This window comes from Nomascus leucogenys, chromosome 11, assembly GCF_006542625.1.
Source record: "Nomascus leucogenys isolate Asia chromosome 11, Asia_NLE_v1, whole genome shotgun sequence".
Lineage (NCBI taxonomy): Eukaryota > Metazoa > Chordata > Mammalia > Primates > Hylobatidae > Nomascus > Nomascus leucogenys.
Genome location: NC_044391.1, coordinates 58,020,298 through 58,047,161, shown reverse-complemented (window position 1 = coordinate 58,047,161; position 26,864 = coordinate 58,020,298). Strand labels below are relative to the sequence as shown.

Below are 26,864 nucleotides of genomic sequence, written 5' to 3'. Positions count from 1 at the left end.
GGAAGGAAGGAAGGAAGGAAGGAAGGAAGGAAGGAAGGACGGACGGAAGGAAAGAGAGAGAAAAAGAAAAAAGAAAACAAAATCTAGTATTGTCAAGAGTCAGGACACCACTTACACAAGCTTAGACTGATTCTACCTCCATGAATGGGGTTTTAAGCCCTGCCTCACAGGATCGTTGGAGAGTTGAAATGAGATGACACACAAGCAGGTGAAGTGGGTATTTAAGAAATGTCAGCTCCTGTCCTTCCTGAGTTTCCTCATCTAAATGACCGTTGGATTTCCAGCTCTTCTGTCTGTGTAGTTTCTGAAAGATAAATGGGAGGGATGGTGTCCCCTTAATGCTGGGTGACCTTGATCCCATGGTAGATGCACCAGAACCTGGAAGGAGCAAGCAGGGCGGGAAAGGGAATTCTCCCTGGAGCCATCCTGCCTTTCCCTGAGCAAACACCCAGGGCGTGGAAACTCCCAGGAGACTATCTGGTGGGGCCCCTGGCTGTCCCCAGCATGCCTGCTTCTGGGAACAGGGCCAGATAAGACAGGTGACTGGCTTCAGGGAGGATTGGGTGGGGCACAATTGAAAATATTGACTTAGGGCACCCATGGTAAGAGATCCTTCTCACTGGGTGCTATGACTGCGCTGGGCTCTAACACCACTCACCTGATTCTTGCTGAGGGCCAGGCTACATGTGAGCAGAAGACAGAAGGTTGGTATTGTTTCATGAAATTTTTGTTTCAGTTATATATGTGTGTGTGTATATATATATATATATATATATATTTGCAGGTGGTGATAAAATGAATTTCTTACTGTGGGCCACTGCCAAAATAGAGCCCCTGCTCTGGATAATGGTGCTGTTAATGTGTACTACCAAAGAGTGAAATCCTCTAAGGTGACAATGTGCAAATCCCTGGGCCTGGCCCTGGGGCTGGATGGGAGGGGTTGGCGGTGGAGGGTTCCTGGGCTCAGTCTGGAAGCCCAGCTCCATCGATGTGGGTAGCTAGGGAGGCGCTGTGTGGTAGCTAGGGAGGTGCAGAGATGGGGCCCTCAGAGGGGAGCCCAGGAGCTGGGAAGCTGAGGACCCAGAGACAGGAGCCCTGGAGAGAGACCCCACAGCAGAGCCTGACAGGAGCTTCCTGCACCAGCCTGTCCCCACTCACAGTACCCTCTGCCTGTCTCTGTCTAATCTCCATTGGTGTTTCGGAAAGTCTGGAAATGCCCCCATCTCAGTCGTGCTAAGGGCTTGTGCACTTAGCCCAATGCTGAATGGACAGGGTGGCTGCCTGGAACTCTGTGCTGGTGGCAGTGGAGCAGGACTGTGGGGATGCACTGCCCCACCCAGCTGTGTCCTAACCCCTCCCGCCCTGAACCTTGGAGGTTGTCTCAAGAGTCAGGCAAACCCCTTCACACACTGTGCACACCCATGCACACACAGTACACCCTCCACATGCAAACACAGAATGCACACACACCCTTTATATCACACACACAGCTTGTAAAAAGGATAGGAAGGGGGTGGTGGCTGTGACTGACTGGAGTGGGGAAGGGCCAAGTCCTGTACAATCTTAGCTTCTAGAAATTGTGGGTATGACACACCCAATGGCTGAGAATAGACTCTGAACCTCTGAAGGGATGGAAAAACCAGGATGCCTTAGTCCCTGACTGCAAAGATTGAAGGTGATAAAAAGACATGTCTGGCCACAAGGAAAAGCCATGTGCCTGGCCAAGGAGGAGTACAAGCCTGAGAGCTGGACAGCTCTGGGTGCCAATGCCAAATCTGCTAGTTTCTAGATGAGCCAACTACTTGGCTTCTCTGAGCCTGGCTTTCCTTATATGCAGATAGTCCTGATGCCAAGGGGTATGGGAAGCACACTAAGCTCTCTGCTGATAATGCCCTTAAAAACTTGCTCTGCCTGCCTCTTGGGCCTTGCTGCACAGATCAAATGAACCTTGGTATTTGAAAGCACACTGTAAACCAGAAAGCACTGTGCACAGGTCAATGACTATTATACAGGTGTAGACATCTATGGCAACAAGCAAGGTTTCAACCAGGTTTCAACAAAGGAGCTGAGGGGGTCAGACTTTCCCGCTGTGCACCCCCTGTTTCCTGGACCCCTCTCAGCTTCTCAGTCCCAGGAAGAGGCCTCCTGACCACCTCCCTCCCACCCGGGTGGACATCAGATGCACACACAGCAAGGACAGTTGGCAGAGCTAGCTGAGGTTTTATTTTGGACCAAAAAAATAAGCAATTGAATTGTTTTGTAGCTGGAGGCATGGGCAAGGGAGGTCCCCAGGTAGTAAACTCCCCAGGTGGGCTGAGGGCTAGCACTGAGCCTCAGGTGGGTCTCCTGCTCCCAGTGCTACCCTGCATAGCAGCCTCCCTCCCAGGCTCTGGGGCAGCGCAGGAGGGGTAGGCTGGGAGGGGCTGCCGCAGCTGTTCACTTGGGCAGGACATCAGAGGACTCGGACACCAGCTTCCCATCACGTGTCTCGATCTTCTTCACAACCACGGCCCTGGAGGAGCTGGTGCGGCTGAAGGAGCTGGAGCCCGCACCAGAGCCAAAGCTGGAGCCCAGGCCGTAGCTGAGGCCGGGGCTTGTGAGGCCCCCATAGGCCGAGCTCAGACCACCTGGTGAGGGACAGAGGTAGCCACATGAGTACAGAAGCCCACCCCACGGCAGGCCCCATGCCCCTCCTCCCTGCTCACTCCCAACACAGCCCCAGGGATGGGAGGTTAGCCCAGCTCTGCCTGATCAGTGATTGCATGGTCCACTACTCCAGAACTGTAAGGGAAAACCAGGAGCAGGGTGGGAAACAGTTGCCATATATATAGCTGTGTGACCTTGGACATTTAACTGGACCTCAGCTTCCTCAACTGAAGACGTTTACAGGTGTCATATAAAAAATAAATTACAGCCAGGCCCAGTGTCTCATGCCTGTAATCCCAGCACCGATCACAAGGTCAGGAGTTCGAGACCAGCCTGCCCAACATAGTGAAACCCCATCTCTACTAAAAATACAAAAATTAGCTGGGCATGGTGGTATGCACCTGTAGTCCCAGCTACTTGAGAGGCCTGAGGAAGGAGAATCTCTTGAGCCCAGGAGGTGGAGGTTACAGTGAGCTGAGATCACGCCACTGCACTCCAGCTTGGGTGACAGAACGAGACTTCGTCTCAAAAAAATTAAATTAAATTAATAAATAAAATAAATCACATAAAGCCTGTAGTATACTTAGCACAGTGCCTGGCACACAGCTATGGTTTATTTGGGTGCTTTCTAATAGTAACTCTATTACTGAGGTCCTGAGTATGTGCCTCCCCACCCTAGGATTCTCCCAAGAACATGAGTGCTCAGGCTGAGGTCATTGTGAGCGACTGAGCACAGCCCCCTCCCTGGAGCTGAGGCCTCCCTGGGCCCTGCCTCCCGCCCTCATCCCAGGGCCCTGGACACCCACCTGCATAGCCGCTGGTGGTCTTCGTATGAATACTCATGTTCTGCATCCCAGACTCCAGCCTGTACCCAGACAAATGGGGTGTCAGGACCAATTCCTAGCCCTTCTTGGCCCAGAACAACAGGACCCCAAGTCCCAAAGGGCTTCAGGGGGCTCCCACCGTCCCCACCCCAGGTCCCAGGGATAGGGAAGTGGGTCCGGTCAGAGGTCCCCACACCCACCGGCTCTCCTCGCCCTCCAGCAGCTTCCTGTAGGTGGCGATCTCGATGTCCAGGGCCAGCTTGACGTTCATCAGCTCCTGGTACTCACGCAGCTGCCGCGCCATGTCCTGCTTGGCCCGCTGCAGGGCGGCCTCCAGCTCGGACAACTTGGCATTGGCATCCTTAATGGCCAGCTCTCCACGCTGCTCGGCATCTGCAATGGCGGCCTCCAGGGAAGCCCTCTGTGGGGTAGGGGACAGGTAAGTAGGTCAGGCTGGGTATGCCTTCTCTTCTCCCCTGCTCCCACCCCCCCTTAGGGTCCTCCCTACCACCACTTAGGCTGACTCCCCCCAGCTCAAATTAAATGAGACTAAGGGCCGGGCACGGTGGCTCATGCCTGTAATCCCAGCACGTTGGGAGGCCGAGACGGGCAGATCATGAGGTCAGGATATCGAGACCATCCTGGCTAACACGGTGAAACCCCGTCTCTAGTAAAAATACAAAAAAAATTAGCCGGCCTGGTGGCGGGCGCCTGTAGTCCCTGCTACTCCGAAGGCTGAGGCAGGAGAATAGCGTGAACCCAGGAGGCGGAGCTTGCAGTGAGCTGAGATCGTGCCACTGCACTCCAGCCTGGGCAACAGAGCGAGACTCCATCTCAAAAATAAATAAATAAATGAGACTAAGGAAGCAGATCAGGGAGACATGAGCAGCTTCCAGGTGCTTCCCCTCCACACCCTTCTCACCTGCGACACTGTAAGGTCCCCCCACCCTAACTGGACTAGATTCCTGGGTTCCAGACTTTCCTTAAAGCAGCAGAGCTCAACCTTACCCTGATGCATATGACTGATTAAAGCAGGCTTGGGAGCATGTATCACGAGCCCCAACATACCTGCCCCAGCCCCCTTTCACCTCTGTCCTGGCCCAAGGGACCTTCCCTGCATCCCTTAGCTTGTCAGAAACAGACTAGGAAGCTGAACTGTGGCTACCCCTCCAACTCCTGAACCCTGGTCTAGGATTCCTTCCCCGACTCCCAGAACCCTCACTTTTCCTACATTATCTCCTCTCACCAGGATGTGTCCAAGGATCCCCTCCCACCCCCAGCCCGGCCCATACCTGGCCTTTGAGGCCCTCAATCTCAGCCTGGAGCCGGCTGATGTTCCGGTTCATCTCGGAGATCTCAGTCTTTGTGCGCCGCAGGTCATCCCCGTGCTTCCCAGCCAGGCTCTGCAGCTCCTCATACTTGATCTGGTACATGCTCTCAGCCTCAGCCCGGCTGCGGTTGGCAATATCCTCGTACTGTGCCTTGACCTCAGCAATGATGCTGTCCATGTCCAGGGAGCGGCTGTTGTCCATGGACAGCACCACAGATGTGTCCGAGATCTGGGACTGCAGCTCCCGGATCTCCTGTGGGGGAAGAGGGCAAGTGGTGAGGCCCTGTCTCAGCACACAGGGAGCCCCCTTTTCCACAACAGCCTTTCTTAGGGGATAAGAGAGGGGCAGCAAAGGAGAGGAGCAGGTGGGAGTCAGGGTTAGGGAGAGGGCAAAGTTCCTGAAAAAAGAACTAGGTGCACCAATACTAGGTGCACAGAGGGATCCAATGCAGCTCAAAGATTAGGAACAAGGGCTTTGGGGACAGAGTTGCTGCTGAATCACCACACCCTATGATGACCTTGGATACATTATTTCACTTCTCTGAGCCCACTTTCTCCTCTGTGAAATGGGGTAATGACTCATCCCTCATGCGGGGGACAGAACGTATAGACCCAATACTAGCTGAGCAAATATTGGTGGCTGTAATTAGTCAGCAGTGGGCCTTTGTCTTATTAGTGTGCTGGGGGCTGGGAGGAGCCTCTGGTTGAGTCTCAGGGTGGAGGCGCTGACAAGGCTGGGGGACCCTCACTCTCCTGCGACCAAGAACATACCTCTTCATACAGCTGCCTGAGGAAGTTGATCTCGTCAGTCAGCCCTTCCAGGCGAGACTCCAGCTCTACCTTGTTCATGTAAGCTTCATCCACATCCTGGGGGATGAGGAGAGGGGAGCCTGAGCTGGGTTTCCACACCCAACCCCAACCAAGGGGCTCCCAAGGTCCACCCAATGGCCTGGTCACAGGACTTTCTAGTGCCCACTTTGTGGTTTGATCTTCCAGCCCAGCCTCTGCCCATCACATGTGCATTCTCAGCCCACACACCTTCACCTCTGCTTCCTGCAACACACCCTCTTCCACCTCCTTCTCTAGGGAGCCTTCTAGAGCCAGATGTCCAGTTCTACTGCTCTGTTTTCTGAACCATGTCCCAACATCGATGTCAAGAGTTCTGTCCAAATGCACCTACCACTCCATCCTTGTCTACCTTTCTGTGCACCCAAATGTTGACATAAATGAGTTTGTCCCACTACTTAGGAATATTTAGGGACACAACCCAGAAAGCCTCTTGGTCTGAGTCTCTGAGCCCCAGCCTCCAGTGTCCAGATAGGAGAAGGGAGACTCCCTCACCTTCTTGATGAGGACAAATTCATTCTCCATCTCTGTACGCTTATTGATCTCATCCTCATACCTGTGAGGAAAAGACTTAGAATTAGAGGACGAAGGCAAAAGGGAGGTTGCCCTTGGTCTTTTGGGAGACGGGGGCGTTGTGAAAATCAGGAAAATTCAGTTCACGGAGATGCAGGATATGAGAAGGCTGGTCCTTCTGCCTTCCCCAGCTACCCTACCCACTCTCACCCCTCCCTCAGCCCGTGGGAAGCAGGAAATCTCTCTCCAAATCCATGAATACACATTGGATTGGACACCTTGAGAGTGTTAGCAGCAGGGCCTGACATGAGACCTCAAACAGAACTTTCTAGAGTTTGCTAGAGGTCAAGGGTCAAGACTAAAGAGGGGCCAGAATGTTAAGTACAAAAGTGAGGCCCGTAGGCTGCCTATCTCTCCCGTCTCAGGTTTACCACATAAACATTGACACATAATTTGTTCTCCAAATCCAGACAGTTGAGATTGAAAGAGGGCGGGTACTAACAACAATTGTGCTAGGACCCTGGGCATAGACACAGACTGTTCCGAGCAAACCTCATCGTGTGGTCACCCTAATTAGATAGGACTGCACTGCCCACAACAGAGGGCCATGGGGACTTAGTCCCAAGGTCCCAAGGGGTGGAGGAGAGCACGGTGACTTCAGTTGGGTGGAGGGTGGGAGTTGCTCACTTGTTCTTGAAGTCCTCCACCAGCCCCTGCATGTTGCCAAGCTCCGCCTCCAGCTTCAGCTTCTCCTGGCCCAGAGTCTCCAGCTGCCGCCTAAGGTTGTTGATGTAGCTCTCAAACATGTTGTCCATGTTGCTCCGAGCCGTCTTCTGCTGCTGCAGGAGGCTCCACTTGGTCTCCAGCATCTTGTTCTGCTGCTCCAGGAACCGTACCTATACGAAGGAGGACAGAGCAAAAAGGTCTACATCAGGCCAGGGTTCAAAGTCTGGAGGGAAGCAAGCAGTCTTTTCTCTTAATTCACTTTCCAAGCAGTAAGGTCTCCAGACCCCAGGCACCCGGTTAGCTGTTCTGGAATGATCACCTATGACCAGCGGGAGAAAGTATGGCATGATGGTGAGGTGGGGAGCAATGCCCCTCTAGCATTGGGTGGGGGAAGGAGACAGATAAGGGAGTTATGTTAAAGCTGCATTTGCAAACCAATAGGCCTAATTTCATTTACATAGATTGTATATTACAGATCAATAAAAATAGCCAAGCTTTCTTTGGGAGTCTTGCTCTGTCGCCCAGGCTGGAGTGCAGTGGCGAGATCTCAGCTCACTGCAAGCTCCACCTCCCGGGTTCACGCCATTCTCCTGCCCCTGCCTCAGCCTCCCGAGTAGCTGGGGCTACAGGCACCTGCCACCACACCCGACTGAATTTTTTGTATTTTTAGTAGAGACAGGGTTTCACTGTCTTAGGCAGGATGGTCTTGAACTCTTGACCTTGTGATTGGCCCGCCTTGGCCTCCCAAAGTGCTGGGATTATAGGCGTAAGCCACCGCGCCCGCCAAAAATAGCCAACTTTTCTAAAGATGTTAAGATTGAAAAAGAGGCCGGACATGGAGGCTCACGCTTGTAATCCCAGCACTTTGGGTGGCCAAGGCAGGCGGATTTCTTGAAGTTAAGAGTTCGAGACCAGCCCGGCCAACATATTGAAACCCTGTCCCTACTAATAATACAAAAATTAACCGGGCGTGGTGGCATGCACCTGTAGTCCCAGCTACTCCAGAGGCTGAGGCAGGAGAATCGCCTGAACCCAGGAAGCGGAGGTTGCAGTGAGCTGAGATCACGCCACTGCACTCCAGCCTGGGCGACAGTGAGACTCTGTCTTAAACAAACAAAAAAACCTGTAACTCCTTCTAAACTGGAGGGTCTTCTTGGAAGACAGAAATCTTTTAAGGGTACAGGCTAGTTCCCTCCACCACTCTCTGCAAATCGCTTTCTTCCCCAGGTCATTCTGTCTCAAAATTATTTAAAAAAAAAAAAAAAAAAAAAGTGATTATAACATCTTATCCTAACGGAATGTGGGCCAAGCACTGCTGAACTCTTTACATATGTAAGTTTGAATAGGCAAAAACTCTTGGATTTAGGGGCTCTCATATTCACTTTATAGATGAGGAAATAAGACTTGGCAAGGGAGTCCATAACCAGGAACCGGCTGAGCAGTGCCAACCAAGAATTCAGATTCCAAAGCCTTTGCTTAGCTGCTCTCTATAAGGACCCTAGGGCTAGCAAAACGCAGTCAACAAGTCAAGTCCAGGCGCTTGGAGCGCCAAGGGCCCCCGACCATAGGGTTCCTGGGGCTCCGGTTCCTCCCGGCTCATTCTGCCCCAGGATTTCCCTCCTCCCGTTCCCACAATGCCTCCCAGGAGCCAGTCAGCGTGAAGGGCCCAATCCTTGGGGCCGCCAGGGGCCCGGGGCCCCTCAGGCAGCGGAGTCCCAGGGTTGCAAAACCCGGCCTGGCTCCTGCTGTGTGAACGTGGAGCCAGGCCGCTGGGGCGGAGCAGGGACAGGACGTGAGAAAGGGACACGGGCTGAATGGGCGAGGGGCGTTGGTGGGCGACCGCGTTATCTGAAGCCATAAACTTAACAGGACGTAAACCCCGGGCGGGGCGTCCCACGCCCACAGACTTTGAATCCTGGATGGGCTTTCCGAGGCCAGGCCCTGGCGCCTCCTCCACCCCACCCCACCCCACCCCACCCCCGACGCCGAGCTCCGCCAGGTGGAGGAGCGCGTCCCGAGACGGCTGCCCGCAGCCCCTCACCCCGCCCTCGGCCCCGCCCACGCTGCCGGCGCAGGGGCCGGGGTATGACTCATTCTGTGACCCCCCGCACTCGGGCCTCCGGGCGCCAAGGGCCTCAATCAATATTTGCCCGTTTGAACCGAGACACCCACTTCCTTCTCCTAGAATGCTAGAATCACACCAAACCCCTATGTAAAAAAAAGAAAAGAAAAAAAAAATCACAAGGCACCACTGGGGAGCCCTTGGGGTAGTGCCGGGAAAGAGGCGAACCTGGAGGAGGGTAGTCCCCGAACAGCTGGGACTGCCGCAGGGTGATAGCTTAAAAGACGGTCAGAACTCGGGCTGCGGTGAGAACAATAACCGCTATTATTTTTTATAATTTGGGGACAGAATGACCTGGGGAAGAACGGGATTTGTAGAGCGGGGTGGTGGGAACTAGGCTGTACCCTTAAGTTGTCTCTCTCTTCCAAGCCCCTCCAGTTTAAAAGGGAAGGAGGAAGCCCCAGGATTCATCCCGGCCGTCCAGACCCTCTCCCCACCCTCACCCAGCCCAAACCAAGGTGCACGGGAGGGGTGAGTCGGAGGTTGGAAGGGAGAGTGTCGCCAGGGCGGGTGAGGCCCAGCAGGACGCCAGGTGGGGGCTGGAGATGTGCATAGGGACCGGGACTACCAGGAGAAAGGGGCTGCGGGCACAGTCAGCCACGCAGGGGGGACCCTCACCTTGTCTATGAAGGAGGCAAACTTGTTGTTGAGGGTCTTGATCTGCTCCTTCTCCTGGGTGCGCACGGCCTGGATGTTGGGGTCCACCTCCAGGACAAGGGGGCTCAGCAGGCTCTGGTTGACCGTGACTGCGGTGATGCCTCCCATGCCGCTGGCCCCACCATAGCCGCCGCCCAGGCCACCCCGAAAGCTGCTGCTGCCCACTCGGGAGAAGCTCGAGGAGCTGATGCGGGCACCGGGCCCACTCGTGTAGGAGCGGCTGCTGAAGGCCCGGGGGCCAGAGGTGGACACCTTGTAGGACTTCTGGGTCACCCTGATGGACATGGTGGAGGCAGGAGTGGAGGCAGGCGGGCCAAACCAGGCGGAGATCCTAGAAGGAGCGGAGAAGCTGCTTCTTGGTGAGGAGAGCTCTCAGGAATGGCCTTTTATAAAAGAGAGCCCAGCCCCGGGGGATGGGGGGGAAAGGCCTCATACCTGAGTGGCTAGGCCCAGAGGGGGCTGGGCCTAACCCGTCACCTGCCACCTCCGGGCAGGACTCAGGTGGGGGCAGCAGAGAGCTGCCGCCACCCAAGGGCCCGTTCCAACCCTGGAGCCCACTCCAGCACCACCCCCAGAAACCCAGGAAAAGGCAATTCAGTGAATATGAAACTGGAAGAAATCCTGTCTTGGCACAAGCGCCTGTAACAAGCAGACTTGCCTGGGCTGCCCAGCCACTACAACCCTGACTCCCGGGTCTTGTCTCCCTCCCTCCTGGGGGAAATAAACTGGAGGACTGGGAAGCATGGGAAAAAGGGGTCTCCTAGCATTTGGGTCTCCTCTGAGCTGCTGACACCCCAAAGAAACTCTCCTGTGTTCTCCCTGATTGAAGCGATTATGAGGGCCTGCCTGGGCTGGATGACAGAACAGCTGGAGTCCAAAGCCTTGAATCTGAAATCAACCATTTGCCTCATCTCTCCAGGTTATTGTTCCACCCCTAGCACCTGGTGCAGTGCCAAGAGGGTCTGGGTAGATATTTGTGGAATGAATGAATGAATGAATGAATGAACATCACACACACACACACACACACAAACAGAGTGGCTGTCGTCCCTCTACGTCTGAAGGTGCAAGATAAAAAGAGATCCAAGGCCAGGCACGGTGGCTCATGCCCGTAATCCCAGCACTTTGGGAGGCTGAGGTGGGGGGATCAGGAGGTCAGGAGTTCAAGACAAGCCTGACCAACATGGTGAAACCCCATCTCTACTAAAAATACAAAAATTAGCTGAGCATGGTGTAATCCCAGCTACTCAGGAGGCTGAGGCAGGAGAATCACTTGAACCCGGGAGGCAGAGGTTGCAGTGAGCTGAGATCGTGCCACTGCACTCCAGCCTGGGCGACACAGCGAGATTCCATCTCAAAGAAAAAAAGAGAGAGCTCCAACACAGCACTTTTCCTGAACATAACTCAGGGGCTTCCTCTCCTTCCAAGATCCTAGGATCCCCTGGGCCAGGTGAACACTGTAGGCCTCACTGAAGGGCCTAGAGAATGACGAACAGGGCTAGAAGGCAGAGAACGCAGGGGTGGGGGTGCGAGAGGAGGTGGGAGCTATGTCAGGGACTTCATAGTTCTTGCTCTTTGCAGGAGTCACTCCCATTGCTCCCAGTGAGTGAATCATGGGAAGTGAGACAGGACAGCAGGGGGTACAGTAGAGTGGCATGGCACTGGTGGTGCTACCTGGACCCTCCTGCTTTTCCCAGGCTCCCAACGGGCCAGAGGAAATAGAGGAAGAGTCCCTGCACCTGTCTCCAATTATCAAAGTGAGTCAGGAGGGCAGGTTGGGACGTAGCATGCACCTGTGGGAGGTTGGAGATTGGGGAGCTGAGCAGGGCACCCCAGGCCTGGGTGGGGCCAGGCGGGGCATGCTGTGGGTGGAAGGCAGGAGGTTTAGGTCCCCAAGGCAGAGATTCCACCTGCAATTACCCGATGGCTGGGGCTGGGTTCTCTGGAAGATACTGCAGGGTGTGATGTGGGGACTGGATGAAACTGAACTGGGAGGACCAACAGATATCAGCCAGATCCCCTTGAGGAGAGGGACAGGTGACCCAGCCCTGACCCAGGGAAGGGGGTGACCACCTGCTGGGAGGACAGATGTACATACAGTTTCTTCCCCATCCTTCTCTAGGAGAGACACCCAGGCTCACAGAAAGACAGGCACATAGGACCCCTACCCAGAAGGACAGAGAGACCCAGAAGCCCCCTCCTTGGAGGACAGACATAAACCTAAAAAGACAGACACACAGACAAGCTCTCTTCACAATGCACGCGTGCATACACACACACACACACACACACACACACACACACACACACACCACACATTGAAGTCCCTTCCAGAAAAATGCACAGATCCCCAGAGCGGGCACCGTGAGTGGCTCCTTCTCCTCCCCTCCCCTCCCCTCCCCAGGCCCTGCCTCCTGCTATGCTGAATGGAGCAAGGGAAATTCAGTTAGCACCTGTTTACATCAGGCCTTCTCCCAGCTCCTTTAAACAATGCCTAATTTTCCCAAGAGTGATTGGAATGCATGCTACCCCCTCCCCAACAAACACCCGCACCCACCAGGGCTGAGAAGCTTTTTCCAGAAGACCAAAGGGAGAAGGGCTGGGCCCAGTGCCAAACCTGGGACAGGGAAGGCGGAAGGAGGGAGGGAGGGGCTGGTCAGACGGGTATGGCAGCCCTGGAAAGGGAGGACAGGTGCTCTCCCTATCTTCCCTCCCCCACACTGCTGCTAGAGGGAGCAGGGGGCACTCAGGTCCTGATCTAGGCAGCACAAGGAGCAAAAAAACAGCACCCCAAAGCCCTTCCTGAAATTTCAGTCCCCTCCACCCCACCTTTCTGGTTCCCTGGTTCTAGGAGTGTCCCTTGTTTAAGGTGAGGACAAAGGGGGTTGCCAGGGACCCTGCAGTATGCAGGCTAGAGGGCTGACCCAGACCTTACCCAGCCAGGGGAAGCCCTTTTTTTCTGGGGCAGCCCAGAACCATCCAGGGCCAGAAGTGTTTGTGTCCCATTTGTCAGCTCTCTATTGCCCAGAGACCCCAGCCAAACCCTCCCCGAGATGCCCCAAGCCCAGCCTCAATGCAGGAGAAGAGGCCAGAGTTGGCCTCTCTAACGGACCCTGCCTGAGACTTCAGAGTTAAAGGCAGAAGGGGAAGGCCCCTGGGACTAGGGCCAAGTGGTGAGGGAAGAGAGAACCAGACTGGGGCAGGCCCACAGGTACAACTCCTTGTAAGGCATTGTGGTCTACACACAGCTGCCTGCCGGACAAAAGGGAACAACGTGTTTGCGGTGCCTGCCCTACCCAGACAACTCTGCCTCAAACCGCCTTTCCTGGAGAGTGAACCAGGGAAGGAGGAGACATCACTCCCTGTGGGCCAGGAGTGAGGGCCAGGCCCCCTACTTCTGATGGTGCAGGATAATTCAGAGAAGGCCCTGAGACCCTGAGCAGTGGCATTAAGTCTTGGGGCCAGTGGGGTGGGGAGATAACTGTTATCATCACTCATGATCATGGGAAGAGATGGTCTGAACAAGTTTTTTTTTTTTCTTTTTTGAGACGGAGTCTCGCTCTGTCGCCCAGACTGGAGTGCAGTGGCGCCATCTCGGCTCACTGCAAGCTCTGCCTCCCGGGATCTGAACAAGTTTTGCTTAGTGATCAGGACCGATGATCTCATTCGCTGCAACCTTGTTCATAATAGCCAAAGAGTGGGAACAAAACAAATGTCCACCAAATGATGAATGGATTTTTTTAATGTGGCATATCCATACAATCTAATGTTACAATTAAAAGGAATGAACTACCGATGCATGTTGGATGCAGATGAGCCTTGAGACCCGTATGCTCAGTGAGACAGTCATAGAAGATCAGGTACCCTATGATTCCATTTATATGACATGTGCACAATAGCCAAAGCATAGAGACAGGAAGTAGATTAGTGGTTGCCTAGGGTGGGGAGGAATGGAGGTGAATGCTAAAGAGCACAGGGTTTCTTGCTGGGGTGATGAGAATGTTCTAAATTTGATAGTGGTGGGCAGGCACAATGGCTCTACCTATAATCTCAGCACTTTGGGAGGCCGAGGCAGGAGGATTACTTTAGCCCAGGAGTTTGAGACCAGCTGAGCAACATAATGAGGCCCCCGTCTCTACAAAAAATACAAAAATTAGCCAGGTATGGCAGCACATGCCTGTAGTCCCAGCTGCTCTGGAGGCTGAGTTGTGAGGATAACCTGAGCCCCGAAAGTTGAGGCCACATACATTGAGCCAAGATTGCACCACTGCACTCTAGCCTGCCTGGGAGACAGAGTGAAACTCTGTCTCAAAAATAAATAAATAAATAAATAAATAAACAAACAAACAAACAAACAAACAAATTTGATGATAGTGAAGCTGCACAAGTCTGTGAACATACTAAAAACCAGTGAACTGCAAGCTTCAGATTGTTGAATTATATTGTATGTGAATTATAGCTCAACAAAGTTGTAACAAAAAGATAACCACAAAAGCATAAATGAGCTACATATAAAAAGCAGGGGCTGGCCGGGCGTGGTGGCTCACGCCTGTAATCCCAGCACTTTGGGAGGCCGAGGCAGGCGGATCACGAGGTCAGGAGATAGAGACCATCCTGGCTAACACGGTGAAACCCCATCTCTACTAAAAATACAAAAAAATTAGCCGGGTGAGGTGGCGGGCGTCTGTAGTCCCAGCTACTCGGGAGGCTGAGGCAGGAGAATGGCGTGAACCCTGGGGGACGGAGCCTGCAGTGAGCTGAGATCGCGCCACTGCACTCCAACCTGGGCGACTGCGAGACTCCATCTCAAAAAAAAAAAAAAAAAAAAAAAGCAGGGGCTTTGTGCCCAGCATAAGGGATCAGGGGAAAGAAGGAAAGAGTTTGTTTAGATCCCCCAGGTAAAGAGGCTTCTTGCCTCTGGGTTAAGGCAATGCCCGAAAAGTACCCGAAATCCCTTCAAATGTTGGAGCATTTTAAAATGTTATTATTGGTATAGAAATAGCTGCATTTAGCATAGAGACAGCAGAACAATTTGTTTAAATATGAAGCCACAGGTGGTGGGCACACCCCTCAGGAAGCAGCATCATGAATAATAGAGTCAATTCTATTGCTAATTTTGTGTTATGTGCCTCAAGGCTAAAATTTTTCATTGTCAAAGCTTAGCAAATGCTGACTTTTTTGCTCTTGATCAGGGGTGGATCTGATGATTAAAGCCAGCCAGGATGGAAATGGACTGCCTAGAGAGGGAGCAAGCTCCTGTCCCTGGAGACATGGAGGGGAACCTTGCTCACCAGCTGTCCACTGGCTCGGTGGGAGGGGCTTCTCACATCTGCTACGGTTTGAATTAGAATGTCCAAGTCCTGCCAACTCTGAAAGCCTTTGATCCACATCCACCACCACAGAGCTTTACACACTGAAGATGAAAATCTGTGAATGTTCTCTGCTTTGAAATTTTGGTTGTGATAAGAGATATGATTAGAAATTATTAGAACAAGAGTGAGGGAGGACAGCACAGCCTTGTTGTGGAGGAAGGAGACACAAGCCCAGCAGCCTGGAGATGATGAGGTCTCCCACACTTTTTGTCTTTTTTTTAGAGACAGGATCTCGCTCTGTTGCCCAGCCTGACTCGAACTCCTGGATGCAAGCAGTCCTTCTGCCTCAGCCTCCCAAAGTGCTGGGGTTACAGCATGAGCCACTGCACACAACCTGTCTCACATTTTCTTCATTCTCTCACCCTCCTCTCCACTGACGCCAAACCAAGAAGGTCATCCCACTGGTGAGCATGAAGCCTAGGCAGAAGGTCCCAGCCATGGCTCAGTCCACAGAGTCCTTCCCCTTAACTCCGGTTCTCCATCACATCAAGATCGCCTGTGGGAGATTATAAAAGTATACATGCTCAGGTCGCACCCCGTCTGCATTTTCAAAGCTTCCTCGGTGCAGCCAGAGTCAGGCACCATGCTTTAGCTCTGGTCCCAACACCAAGACCCTTAGGAACACACCTTCTTCCTCTTCCCACAGGAAATAGGCCGGAGCTCAAATCCAGAGCACTGCAGGGTTCCTGCTTAGAAAAGGTGATATACTCTGTCCCTCAGGAAGGAAAACAGAGTGGTTCAGTCCCCAGAACCTGACACTCCACCACCGTTGGCCAGGGCCACAGAGACAGAGACAGACACAAATGGGTCCCACTCCTGACAGTGAAGACAGCGGTGCCGGGGACTTGAGTGACGGGAAGTGGAAGTTATTGAGAGGATTTCAGGGATTTCAAGGAAACTTCAGAAGCTGACATTGAGATAGGGGAAGCCCTCATGGTGTTCAGGCAACCGGACAGGAGTGCAGGAGAGGAACAAACAGGAAGGACCTGGGGCTCCGCTATGGGCATCCTGCCCACCCCCACCCCAGCCCTGAGGATTCCCCTGGCCTGAGCTGTTTAGCACTGGAGCTGATATCCAGAGGCCCACTGTTCTGATTTTCCTGCTGGGCAACCTGAGGACAAAGGTGGGAGTTGGGGACAGGGACTAGAGACCTTTATTCCTTCCTGTATTCACCCATTCATTTATCCACATATTTGCTTATCAGGCACTAGTCTAAAACATTTCGGGAGATGAGCTATTTGGGTCCTCTCAAACCAAAGGAGGTAGGAGCCTCCTTTGGCCACGGCAAGGTATTTCCTGAATGTCCCTCTTGAGAAGTGACCATCAGGCCGGACGTGGTGGCTCACACCTGTAATCCCAGCACTTTGGGAGGCCGAGGCGGGCTGATCACCTGAGGTCAGCAGTTCAAGACCAGCCTGGCCAACATGGTGAAACCCCATTTCTACTAAAAATACAGAAATTAGCCAGGTGTGGTGGTGGGCACCTGTAATCCCAGCTACTTGAGAGACTGAGGCAGAAGAATTGCTTGAACCCAGGAGGCGGAGGTTGCAGTGAGCTGAGATTGTGCCATTGCACTCCAGCCTGGGTGACGGAGTGAGACTCTGTCTCAAAAAAAAAAAAAGTGGCCATCAGTAATCCTTCATCATTAAATGAGCATATTGATGGCTGACTATATACTGGGCACATGCTGGGAAGACACTGAGGGAATCAAGTCCCTAATGGCCTTTACTGTACATCAGGGGGAGACAGGCAGACATATAGTCACTTATTCCAATACTATAACAATAACACATATAGTGCAAAAAAAATGCCTTACAAATATTAATTCATTTAATCTTCGTAAGAACACTATAAAGTAGGTGCCATAATCTCTATTTTTGCCAGATGAGGCACAGAGATGTTAAGAAACGTACCCAAGTTCACGCAGCAGCGTGGCTCTTTTTCCATGCTCCTAACCACTATACCACACTTCCAGTATAACAATGGAGAACAAGAAAAGTGGTATGGGCCGGGTGTGGTGGCTCATGCCTGTAATCCCAGCACTTTGGGTGGGTGGATCACTTGAGGTCAGGAGTTCGAGGCCAGCCTGGCCAACATGGTGAAACCCCATCTCTACCAAAAAACAAACAAAAAAATTAGCCAAGTATGGTGGCACATGCCTGTAGTCCCAGGTACTCGGGAGGCTGAGGTAGGAGAATTGCTTGAATCTGGGAGGTGGAGGTTGCAGTGAGCTGAGATCGTGCCACTGCACTCCAGTCTGGGTGACAGAGTGAGACACTGTCTCAAAAAAAAAAAAAAAAAAAGGAAAGAAAAGAAAAGTATTTGTGTTTTAAAAAGTGGTCTGGCAGTTTAATAACCAAGAGACTGTCCTCAGAGCAGCAACCAGGCACCTAGCACAGGGCAGCGTCTGAGGGAAAGGGACTGAGGGCTGGCACATTTTGATGGAAAGAGGAGCAGAGTCACAGCATTGGGCCCAAAGGTCCCCCAAGAAGACAGGAGGACTCCTGCAGTGGGGAAGGCAGCAGAAGGGAGATTCCTTACTGTAGTGTTGCTTGAAATCAGTCTTATCTCTGATGAAAATTTCTGAGTCTCCGTTTTGCAACCCACTCCTCCCAGCCCCAGCCCTCAGTCATCCCTTTAAAAACCCACAACTCTTGGGGTTAGACAGAACTGTTGAATGTCCTGACACCCTGGAACTTGACAAAGCGTCCCAGGTAGAAGCCACAATGGCGTGCCCTAGCACAGATGCGCACCCCAGGCCTGGCCCCTTTCTTGCTTTCCCAATCCACGGGACCAGTGACACTTCCATGCCTGATACAGAAGAGAAAGTTGCATAGCACTGGTGAAAAGATGTGGGCAGCGTATGGTCCTCTGCGGTCCCCTGGCTTCCACGTCTCATCCCACCTGACACGGAGAGGCAGCCACAGTTTAGGCTATTCCCAGCCTTTTCCATGGTCATGGCCTCCATGAAATGATAATTTGTGTGTGGCAGGCTGGGGTAAATGAAAGGGTCTGCTGAAGACCAGATGTGGTCAGGCCAGGGGCTGTGGACACTCAGAGAGCTGATGGCCTAATATATCTCACAGTCACAGCCACTTAGCACAGGCAGCGTGACCAGGCACCCTGGCTGGGAAGCGCTTGCTTGCAGAAAGCAACCTGGTTTTGTGAAATGAGGAGCTAAGGGAGGAGCAGGAAGGAATGGGGAGCCAAAAGATAGCTAAAGACCTGCCTGCCTTGGATTGAGGCTTGGGATCAAGGGCAGTCATCAGAGCTGGAAGCCATAAATACCCAGGTATCAGAGGAGGCTCAGCTGAGGTTAATCACCCACCATAAAAGCAACCACAGCCCACGGAGAGCAGAGTCAGGTGGCAGGGCTCCTCAAAAGTGAGCCGCCCCAAGGCCAGCCCTGCCCACCCCATCCCCACCTGCTGGAGTGGAAGGAAGCAATGACTCCAACCTTGGTGAAATCTGGCCATGCCCCAACACACCTGTCAGTTTCCTCCTCTGATATTGCAGGGTGGCCCTAACCCGATTCTGGTATTCCCCGCTTCACCACCACCATCAACAAAAGTTTTATGATTCTATGTACCTTTCAAGGACTCTAAAGAATTTGGCTTCAGTCTGAAAACAATGAGAATTTTCAGGAGGGCAGAGGTGCATGATGATAAGCAGGTGTTTTTGAGCACATGTCTTTATATGCACATATCCATATAAATACAAAGCACACATGTTGGATGGGTTATCTCCCAGAACAAACAGCCTCACAGGCCCACCCCCCACCCTGTGGGCACACAACCTCAGCCTATAGCACACACGCCCTCTTGTCCCTCACACACTCTCTCAGGTTCACACACACCCCACCTGCCCTCTCACTTGCATGGCCTGACACACACGCCAAGGTGCAGTACCACCTCACATCCTCATCTCAGGCACAAGCATGTGTGTGTACCACCCGTCAGAGTCCCGCGCACACCACCTTCCTACGAATGTCACACACATACCTGTGCACACACAGCCGTATATAACACGCATCCAAACCCAAACACACGGTTAGACATTTGTTTGTTTTTTCTTTTATACAGACAGAGGTTTCAGTATATTGCCCAGGCTGGTCTCAAAATCCTGGCCTCAGGCTGAGAGAGGTGGCTCACGCCTGTAATACTAGCACTTTAGGAGGCCAAGGCCAGCTGACTACCTGAAGTCAGGAGTTCAAGACCAGCCTAACCAACATGGTGAAACCCCGTCTCTACTAATAATATAAAAATTAGCTGCGCATGGTGGCGGGCACCTGTAATCCCAGCTACTCGGGAGGCTGAGGCAGGAGAATCGCTTGAACCCGGGAGGCAAAGATTGCAGTGAGCCAAGATTGCCCCCTTGCACTCCAGCCTGGGCAACAGAGCAAGACTCTGTCTCAAAAATAAAACAAACAAAACAAAAGAAAATCCACCAGGCGCAGTGGCTCACGCCTGTAATCCCAGCACTTTGGGAGGCCGAGGCAGGTGGATCACCTGAGGTCGGGAGTTTGAGACCAGCCTGACCAACATGGAGAAACTGTCTTTACTAAAATACCAAAAAATTAGCCGAGTATGGTGGCGCATGCCTGTAACCCCAGCTACTCAGGAGGCTGAGGCAGGAGAATTGCTTGAAGCCGGGAGGTGGAGGTTGCAGTGAGCTGCGATCATACCATTGCACTCCAGCCTGGGCAACAAGAGTGAAACTCCGTCTCAAAAACAAACAAAAAATCCTTGCCTCAAGCGATCCTCCCACCTTGGCCTCCCAAAGTGCTGTAACTCCCAGAGTTACAGGTGTGAGCCCCAGCTCCCAGCCGAAGGATACACATTCTTGATTGCAAGTGACTGAAACCCAACTCAAACAGACTTAAGCATAAAAAGATCATTTATTTCCTCTTATAATTGAGAAGTTCAAGGGTACATTTGGCTTTCAGCCTAGCCAGATAAGGGGCTCAGTGATATCATCAGGACCAAGACTCTCTCCCCATCTCTTGGCTATTTTCCTCCATGTTAGCTTCGTCCTCGGATAGGCCATCTCCCTGCTGCAGGAAGGGCGACCACTAAGGGAGCACCTCTTTCCCGATGCTTCCTGCTGAAGTTCCAGGGCTGACTCTCCTAGGCTAATGTAGGTCACATGCTCATCTCTGAACCAATCCCTGTGGCCAGGGGAATAGAATACTATCATGTTGACTAGACTAGATCACATAACAAGTCCCTGCGGAGAGGTGATCAGCCCCATCCAACCTATAGAGAAAGGGGGCAAAAAAATATGATTCGCCAAAAGACCAGGAAGAAATGCTGGACAGGGCCGGGCACCATGCCTCACGCCTGTAATCCTAGCACTTCAGGAGGCTGAGGCGGGTGGATCACCTGAGGTCAGGAGGTCGAGACCAGCCCAGTCAACATGGTGAAACCCCGTCTTTACTAAAAATACAAAAAAATCAGCCAGGCATGGTGGTGCACGCCTGTAGTCCCAGCTACTCGGGAGGCTGAGACAGGAGAATCGCTTGAACCCAGGAGACGGAGGCTGCAGTGAGCCAAGATCCCACCACTGAACTCCAGCCCAGCCTGGTTAATAGAGCAAGACTCCATCTCAAAAAAAAAAAGAAAAGGAAAAGAAAAACAAATGCTGGACAGGCAGAAACAACAGATGTTCACTACATACGCTAACCAAAATGTACACCAATAAAGACGTGGAACCAGAGAAGCCAGGTATAAAGATATCCATGTACACACCGAGCCCTTGTATAAATACAAATACTACCTGGCCAAAGTCTACCTTCTGTACCTTATCAACGGAATATTGATTTCAGATAAATAAATGATTCAGATATATGCTATAGGACTTCAGGGGAAGGAGATGGCCCTTAGAAAAGTAAGATATGGATGGAAAGATCTGGAAATGTGATAAGCCATTGGACAGGAACAGGATTCCTATGGAAGAGTAGAAAGGCTAGGTATTGGGGAGGAGGGTGGGACTAGGGGTTTCAGAGGCCAGACAGAGCTTTTTCTGCAGGCTGCAGGAAGGGAAGAGCAGGATGATGAGCTTAAAGCAGTGCTTTAGGAAAATTAAGCTGGCTGGGGTGTTCAGGGTAGACGGAAGGGGCAAAAACTAGGGGCAGGAGACTAGAAAGTGGGCTACTGCAGAAAGCAGTTCTGGAGGCCTGCAGTGTGGTAGGGGCAGGAAGATAGGGATGGACTCAAGCTAGAACCAACAGGATGTGGCAGTTGACTGCATGGGCATGAGTCCAAGGTCACTCAGCTGCACTTCCAGCAGCTCCCTGCTGAACCCTAGCAGCTTCTGTTCCAGCTAGACTGTTCCATGCACTTGCTATGAGCCACTGGGCTTACCATCGTGTCACCCAATCAGTTTGAGACACAGCTCCTTGGAGACAGAGCAGGTTCCTCCAGCATCTGTGTCTGGTTCCTGTCTCAGTGCCAGCATCTGCCCGGCAGGGCACTGGCCCAGAGTAGATGCTTCAGAGTAAATGTGTAGACCCTCCCCTGAACATGCAGTTTATACTTGCCTCCTTAGCTTGGTTCATCCCACACACACCCCTTCACTCTGGTAACAGCACGATGAGACTGTCTCAAAACCCACCACAGTCCTCAGCAGCAGAAACAAGTATGGACAAGCCCACCTTCTCGCATGCTGACCATGCTGGAGCAGGGTTTGGCTCTTGTCTGACTCTTAGGGCTGACCGATGCAAGGAGGTGCCTGGGATAGAGAGGAGAATGGGCACCATATTCCAGTGAGACATAGCGCAGGAGCTGGCAGTGCCAGCCCTGGAGAAGAGGTTCCCAATGTGTATAGAACCTCAGGACTGCCTGGAGGAAGAGGGGACATTCATCGGTGTGGCCCAAGGCATATAACCAGCACCAATAGGAAGCATTCTCCCAGAGAGAGACTTCTGCTCCCTGTAATCAAGGACTTCCCAAAGTTGGAGCTTTGTGAAAAGGGAGTCTGCGGACAGGCACAGTGGCTCATGCCTGTAATCCCAGCACTTTGGGAGTCTGAGGTGGGTGGATCACTTTAGGTCAGGCTTTCAGGAACAGCCTGACCAACATGGTGAAACCCAGTGTCTAGTTAAAAAAAAAAAATACAAAATTAGCTGGGTGTGGTGGTGGTACACACCTGTAATCCCAGCTACTTGGGAGGCTGTGGTAGGAGAATTGCTTGAACCCAGGAGGTGGAGGTTGCAGTGAGCCGAGATCACACCATTGCACTCCAACCTGGGCAACAAGAGTGAAACTCCATCTCAAAAAAAAAAAAAAAAAGAAAGAAAGAAAGAAAAGAAAAGACCTAGTGTGGTGGCTCACACCTGTAATCCTAGCACTCTGGGAGGCCGAGGCGGGGCGGATCACCTGAGGTCAGGAGTTCAAGACCAGCCTAGCCAATATGGCGAAACCCTGTCTCTACTAAAAATATAAAAAAATAGCTGGGCGTTGTGGCAGGCACCTGTAGTCCCAGCTACTCAGGAGGCTGAGGCAGGGAGAATTGCTTGAACCTGGGAGGCATAGATTGCAGTGAGCTGAGATCGCGCCACTGTACTCAGCCTGGATGACAAAGCAAGACTTCATCTCAAAAGAAGAAGAAGGAGAAGGAGGAGAAGGAGGAGAAGGAGAAGAAGGAGAAGGAGAAGGAGGAGAAGGAGAAGGAGGAGAAGGAGAAGGAGAGGAGGAGGAGGAGGAAGGGGAAGGGGAAGGGGAAGGGGAGGGGGAAGGGGAGGAGGAGGGGAGGGGGAGGAGGAGGAAGAGGAGGAGGAGGAGAAGGAGAAGGAGAAGAAGAAGAAGAAAATAGAGTCTGCGTCAACTGGGAAGTTCATGAGGAGGGTTCAGGCAGAAGGTCAGGGGGCCTCTACTGTATCAGCTGGGTTGGTGGAGCCTCAGAAACATGCGGGCCTACTGTATGCGCTGCATGCATTGCCTCATTTAAATTCATAAAGACCCCGCCAGGCCGAGATGGAAAAGTGCCTACATTCACACAGCTGTGAAGGGAAGAACTGGCATCTGAGCCCCGCCAGACGCCGTGCAGGTGGAGCTGCCCCGAGCCTGTCCATGCACGTTCTGCTGCCCCACAGCCATGTGTGACCAAAACCCAAAGGACAGAGGGTGCAACCAAAAGAATTTCACAGCCACTTCCTAATGGTGTAAAGAGTTACTTCACCAGCTGAAAATGCAGACAGTAACAACTATCTCAGAAGACTGATGTGATCATCAGGTAAGGAACAGTGCCTAAAATAGCAGGTTTTCAAGACATGTTAGTTTGACTCTCACCAACCCTCCCTGCTTGTCCCCCAGCCTTCCCCAAAGCCTTTCTCCACACAATTTCCCCCATTCCCTTCAGACCACCCTCCCCCATGGAACTTTTGTTCACATCACTTTGATGCATTTGCCTTGTGAGAGTTTAAGCCTTGTGTTTCCCTGCATGAAATAACCTCCTTGCAGAACAGAACAGTGTCTGATGCTTCTTCCCAGGGTAGGTGGTCAAGTGGGAGAAAGTGCTAGCTCAGCAGGGTGGGGGGTAACTAGGAGGTGGCAATTAGGTCTATAAAGAGGAGCTTATAGGATAGTAATAAAGAAATGGCATGTAAAAATCCGCCATTATGCAAAACAGAAGCTTGCAAATTCAATTCCTAGGGAGCTAGCCATGCAAACAGAGCCCTGCCTACTGATGCCCACTTGCTTTCCCCAACTCTCAACCCAGGGCTCCTTTCCCTGCCAATGATGGTGGCAGTGGTAGTGATTAGGGTTGGGAACCATGGTGATCATGATGGCTTTCTTTTTGGTTTGTTTTTTTTTTGGAGACAGAGTCTCACTCTGTCACCCAGTCTGTAGTGCATGTAGTGGCACTACGTCAGCCCACTGCAACCTTTGCCTCCCGGGTTCAAGCAATTCTCCTGCCTCAGCCTCCCAAGTAGCTGGGCCTACAGGCATGTACCACCACTCTCTGCTAAGTTTTTGTATTTTTAGTACAGACAGGGTTTCACCATGTTGACCAGGCTGGTCTCAAACTGCTGGCCTCAAGTGATCTGCCTGCCTCAGCCTCCCAAAGTGCTGGGATTACAGGCGTGAGCCACCGCGTCCAGCCATGGCTTTCATTTTCAGGGTTCCTACCAAGTGTCAAAGTGTCAGATCTCTTACATATATTATATATTATTTTATTTTACTTTATTTTATTTTATTTTATTTTGAGACAGAGTCTTGCTCTGTTGCCCAGGCTGGAGTGCAGTGGCGCGATCTTGGCTCACTGCAACCTCCACCTCCTGGGTTCTCAAGCTATTCTCCTGCCTCAGCCTCCCAAGTAGCTGGGACTACAGACCTGCACCACCACGCCCGGCTAATTTTAGTATTTTTAGTAGAGACAGGGTTTCACCATGTTGACCAGGCTAGTCTCGAACTCCTGACCTCAGGGGATCTGCCTGCCTTGGCCTCCCAAGGTGCTGGGATTACAGGCGTGAGCCACTGCACCTATTATTTATAATCCTAAACTAATCCATGAGGAAGGTAACATTGTTCCCATTTTACAGACAAGGAAACTAAAGCCCAAGGTCCTTTGGTTAGTGTGACAGAGACAGGAATTGAACCCAAGTCTGGAGTAATTTTAGAGCTTGAACATTCTCTTTTCAATCATGCTGTGTTATAGTCAGGATCCAATTATCTCCATTAAGAGATGCAATAACGGGGGGGAGGGACAGCATTAGGAGATATACCTAATGCTAAATGACGAGTTAATGGGTGCAGCAAACCAACATGGCACATGGATACATATGTAACAAACCTGCACATTGTGCACATGTACCCTAAAACCTAAAGTATAATAATAAAATTAAAATAAAAAAATAAAAATAAATAAATAAAAGAGATGCAATAATGTCAATAACTCAAAAGGGAGGATTCAAAACATGTTTATTATTTTATTTAGCAATCCAAAAGAGCTATATTACATTTATTTATTGAGCATCTGTACTACCTCTGCTACAGTAGGGATTCTGGCAGACTTGGGGGACCTCTCCCCATCAAAATGGACAGCCCCAGCCCAGGCACGGTGGCTCACCCCTGTAATCCCAGCACTTTGGGAGGCCAAGGCGAGCAGATCACCTGAGGTCGAGAGTTCGAGACCAGCCTGACCAACATGGAGAAACCCCGTCTCTACTAAAAATACAAAATTAGCCGGGCGTGGCGGTGCATGCCCATAATCCCATCTACTTAAGAGGCTGAGGCAGGCGAATCGCTTGAACCCAGGGGGCAGAGATTGGGGTGAGCTGAGATCGTGCCATTGCACTCCAGCCTGGGCAACAAGAGCGAAACTCCATGTGAAGAAAAATTAAAAATGGACAGCCCCGTGAGGGCAGAGACCTTGACTATGTTGTCGGCCGTCACATCCACAGCATTAGAAAGACACCTAATGGGCACTCCATCAATATATGATGAACGAATTCACAAATGGCTGAACCAGCCTGCCAGGTCGGCCTGTGCCCAGCCAGGCACAATGGCTCACACCTGTAATCCCAGTACTTTGGAAGGCCAAGGGAGGATCACTTGAGGCCAGGAGTTCAAGACCAGCCTGGACAACCAGCGACATAGCAAGACCCTGCATGTGTGCATATATGTCTGTAAGACAGAAAATGAGACAGAGAGACTCTAGAGAGCACGCAGCTCAGCTAAAGGAAAGACCTGCTACCCACCACTCTATAACCAGCCTGCCCCCACCCCATTCCCTGGTCTCTAAGGACTAAGATAACCCCAACCCATATACAATGACCCATTCATAGGCCTTAAGGAAAATCTGTTGACCTGGATAGTGGGAATGGGCTAAGCCCGGGCCAGCCCAGGCCAGTTTAGCCTCAGGGACCTGTTAGTCAAGCTCCCATGGCAACACAACTAATTGTGTGTTTATGCATTCCCTACGGAACTCCAGGCAGAGGCCATCTATTCCCCAAGGCCACATTCTACCTTCTCTCTCCTTCCTTGCCTCCCCAAGTTTCCTGGGCAACCATCCAGGGAACATTAAGAGAAGCTTAAGTAGCAAAAGCAGCCTCCAGAACATGGAAGGCAGAGGAGGGAAAGCCTCTCTGAGGGAGAGGATCAGTACTTCTTGCTCACAATTGTCCAGCTGCAAAAGTCAAACTCCCTAGTCCTCCTCCTGGACCCACAGTTCTATGGCTTCGATGGCTCCCACATGTCACCACACTAACCCTCCACCCCCAGGCCCCCATGGCCTGACCCTATCCTACTTGACTACCAGCTCCTGCACAAACTCCCTCTTCACTTATGCAGTGCGCAGGCCCAGGGCCCCTCCTTCCTCTCTCTTTGTGTCTCTCTAGCCTGGCTCTACCCCCAAGGACTTCCTTCAGGAAGCCCTCCCAGATAGACTATTCCTCTCAGGCTTCTCCCTCCAGCCTGGAGCCTCTGATTGTGTATCCCCAGCTCTGGCCTGATCTCCCGGAGCTGGGCGTGGGTTCAGCTATTCCCCCATGGCCTAGGAGTTTCCTTAAGGTGGTAAAGCTTTTAATTCTTACAGAAACTATAAAATAAGCATTATCTGCATTTTAGAGTGGAGAACACTGAGCCTCGGGATTCAAAGCAATGTGCGCTGCTTGGCACAGTGGCTCACACCTGTAATCCCAGCACTTTGGAAGGCCGAAGTGGAAGGATGGCTTGAGGCTAGGAGTTCAAGACCAGCCTGGACAACACAGCAAGACCCTGTCTATACCCCCCTTCCCCCACAAAAAAATTGTTCTAATTATCCAGCAGAATGGTGCACACCTGTATTTCCAGCTACTTGGGAGGCTAAGTGGGAGGATAACTGAAGCC

At 52.0% G+C, this 26,864-nt stretch overlaps 1 protein-coding gene across 3 annotated transcripts in view; it reads right to left on the bottom strand.

Moving 5' to 3' along the window:
* Positions 1–2,195: 2,195 nt before the first annotated feature.
* KRT8 (keratin 8) overlaps positions 2,196–26,864 on the bottom strand; it is a 45,785-nt gene continuing 21,116 nt past the window's right edge. For all 3 annotated transcript variants that reach the window (XM_030822603.1, XM_030822604.1, XM_030822602.1), the window contains exons 2-9: positions 9,626–9,995; positions 6,847–7,055; positions 6,142–6,202; positions 5,572–5,667; positions 4,763–5,053; positions 3,671–3,891; positions 3,453–3,511; positions 2,196–2,627 (exon numbers count right to left, since the gene is read on the bottom strand). In XM_030822603.1, the coding sequence (XP_030678463.1) occupies positions 2,437–2,627; positions 3,453–3,511; positions 3,671–3,891; positions 4,763–5,053; positions 5,572–5,667; positions 6,142–6,202; positions 6,847–7,055; positions 9,626–9,949 (1,452 nt within the window). In that variant the 5' untranslated portion in view covers positions 9,950–9,995 and the 3' untranslated portion in view covers positions 2,196–2,436. The remainder of the gene's footprint in view (positions 2,628–3,452; positions 3,512–3,670; positions 3,892–4,762; positions 5,054–5,571; positions 5,668–6,141; positions 6,203–6,846; positions 7,056–9,625; positions 9,996–26,864) is intronic.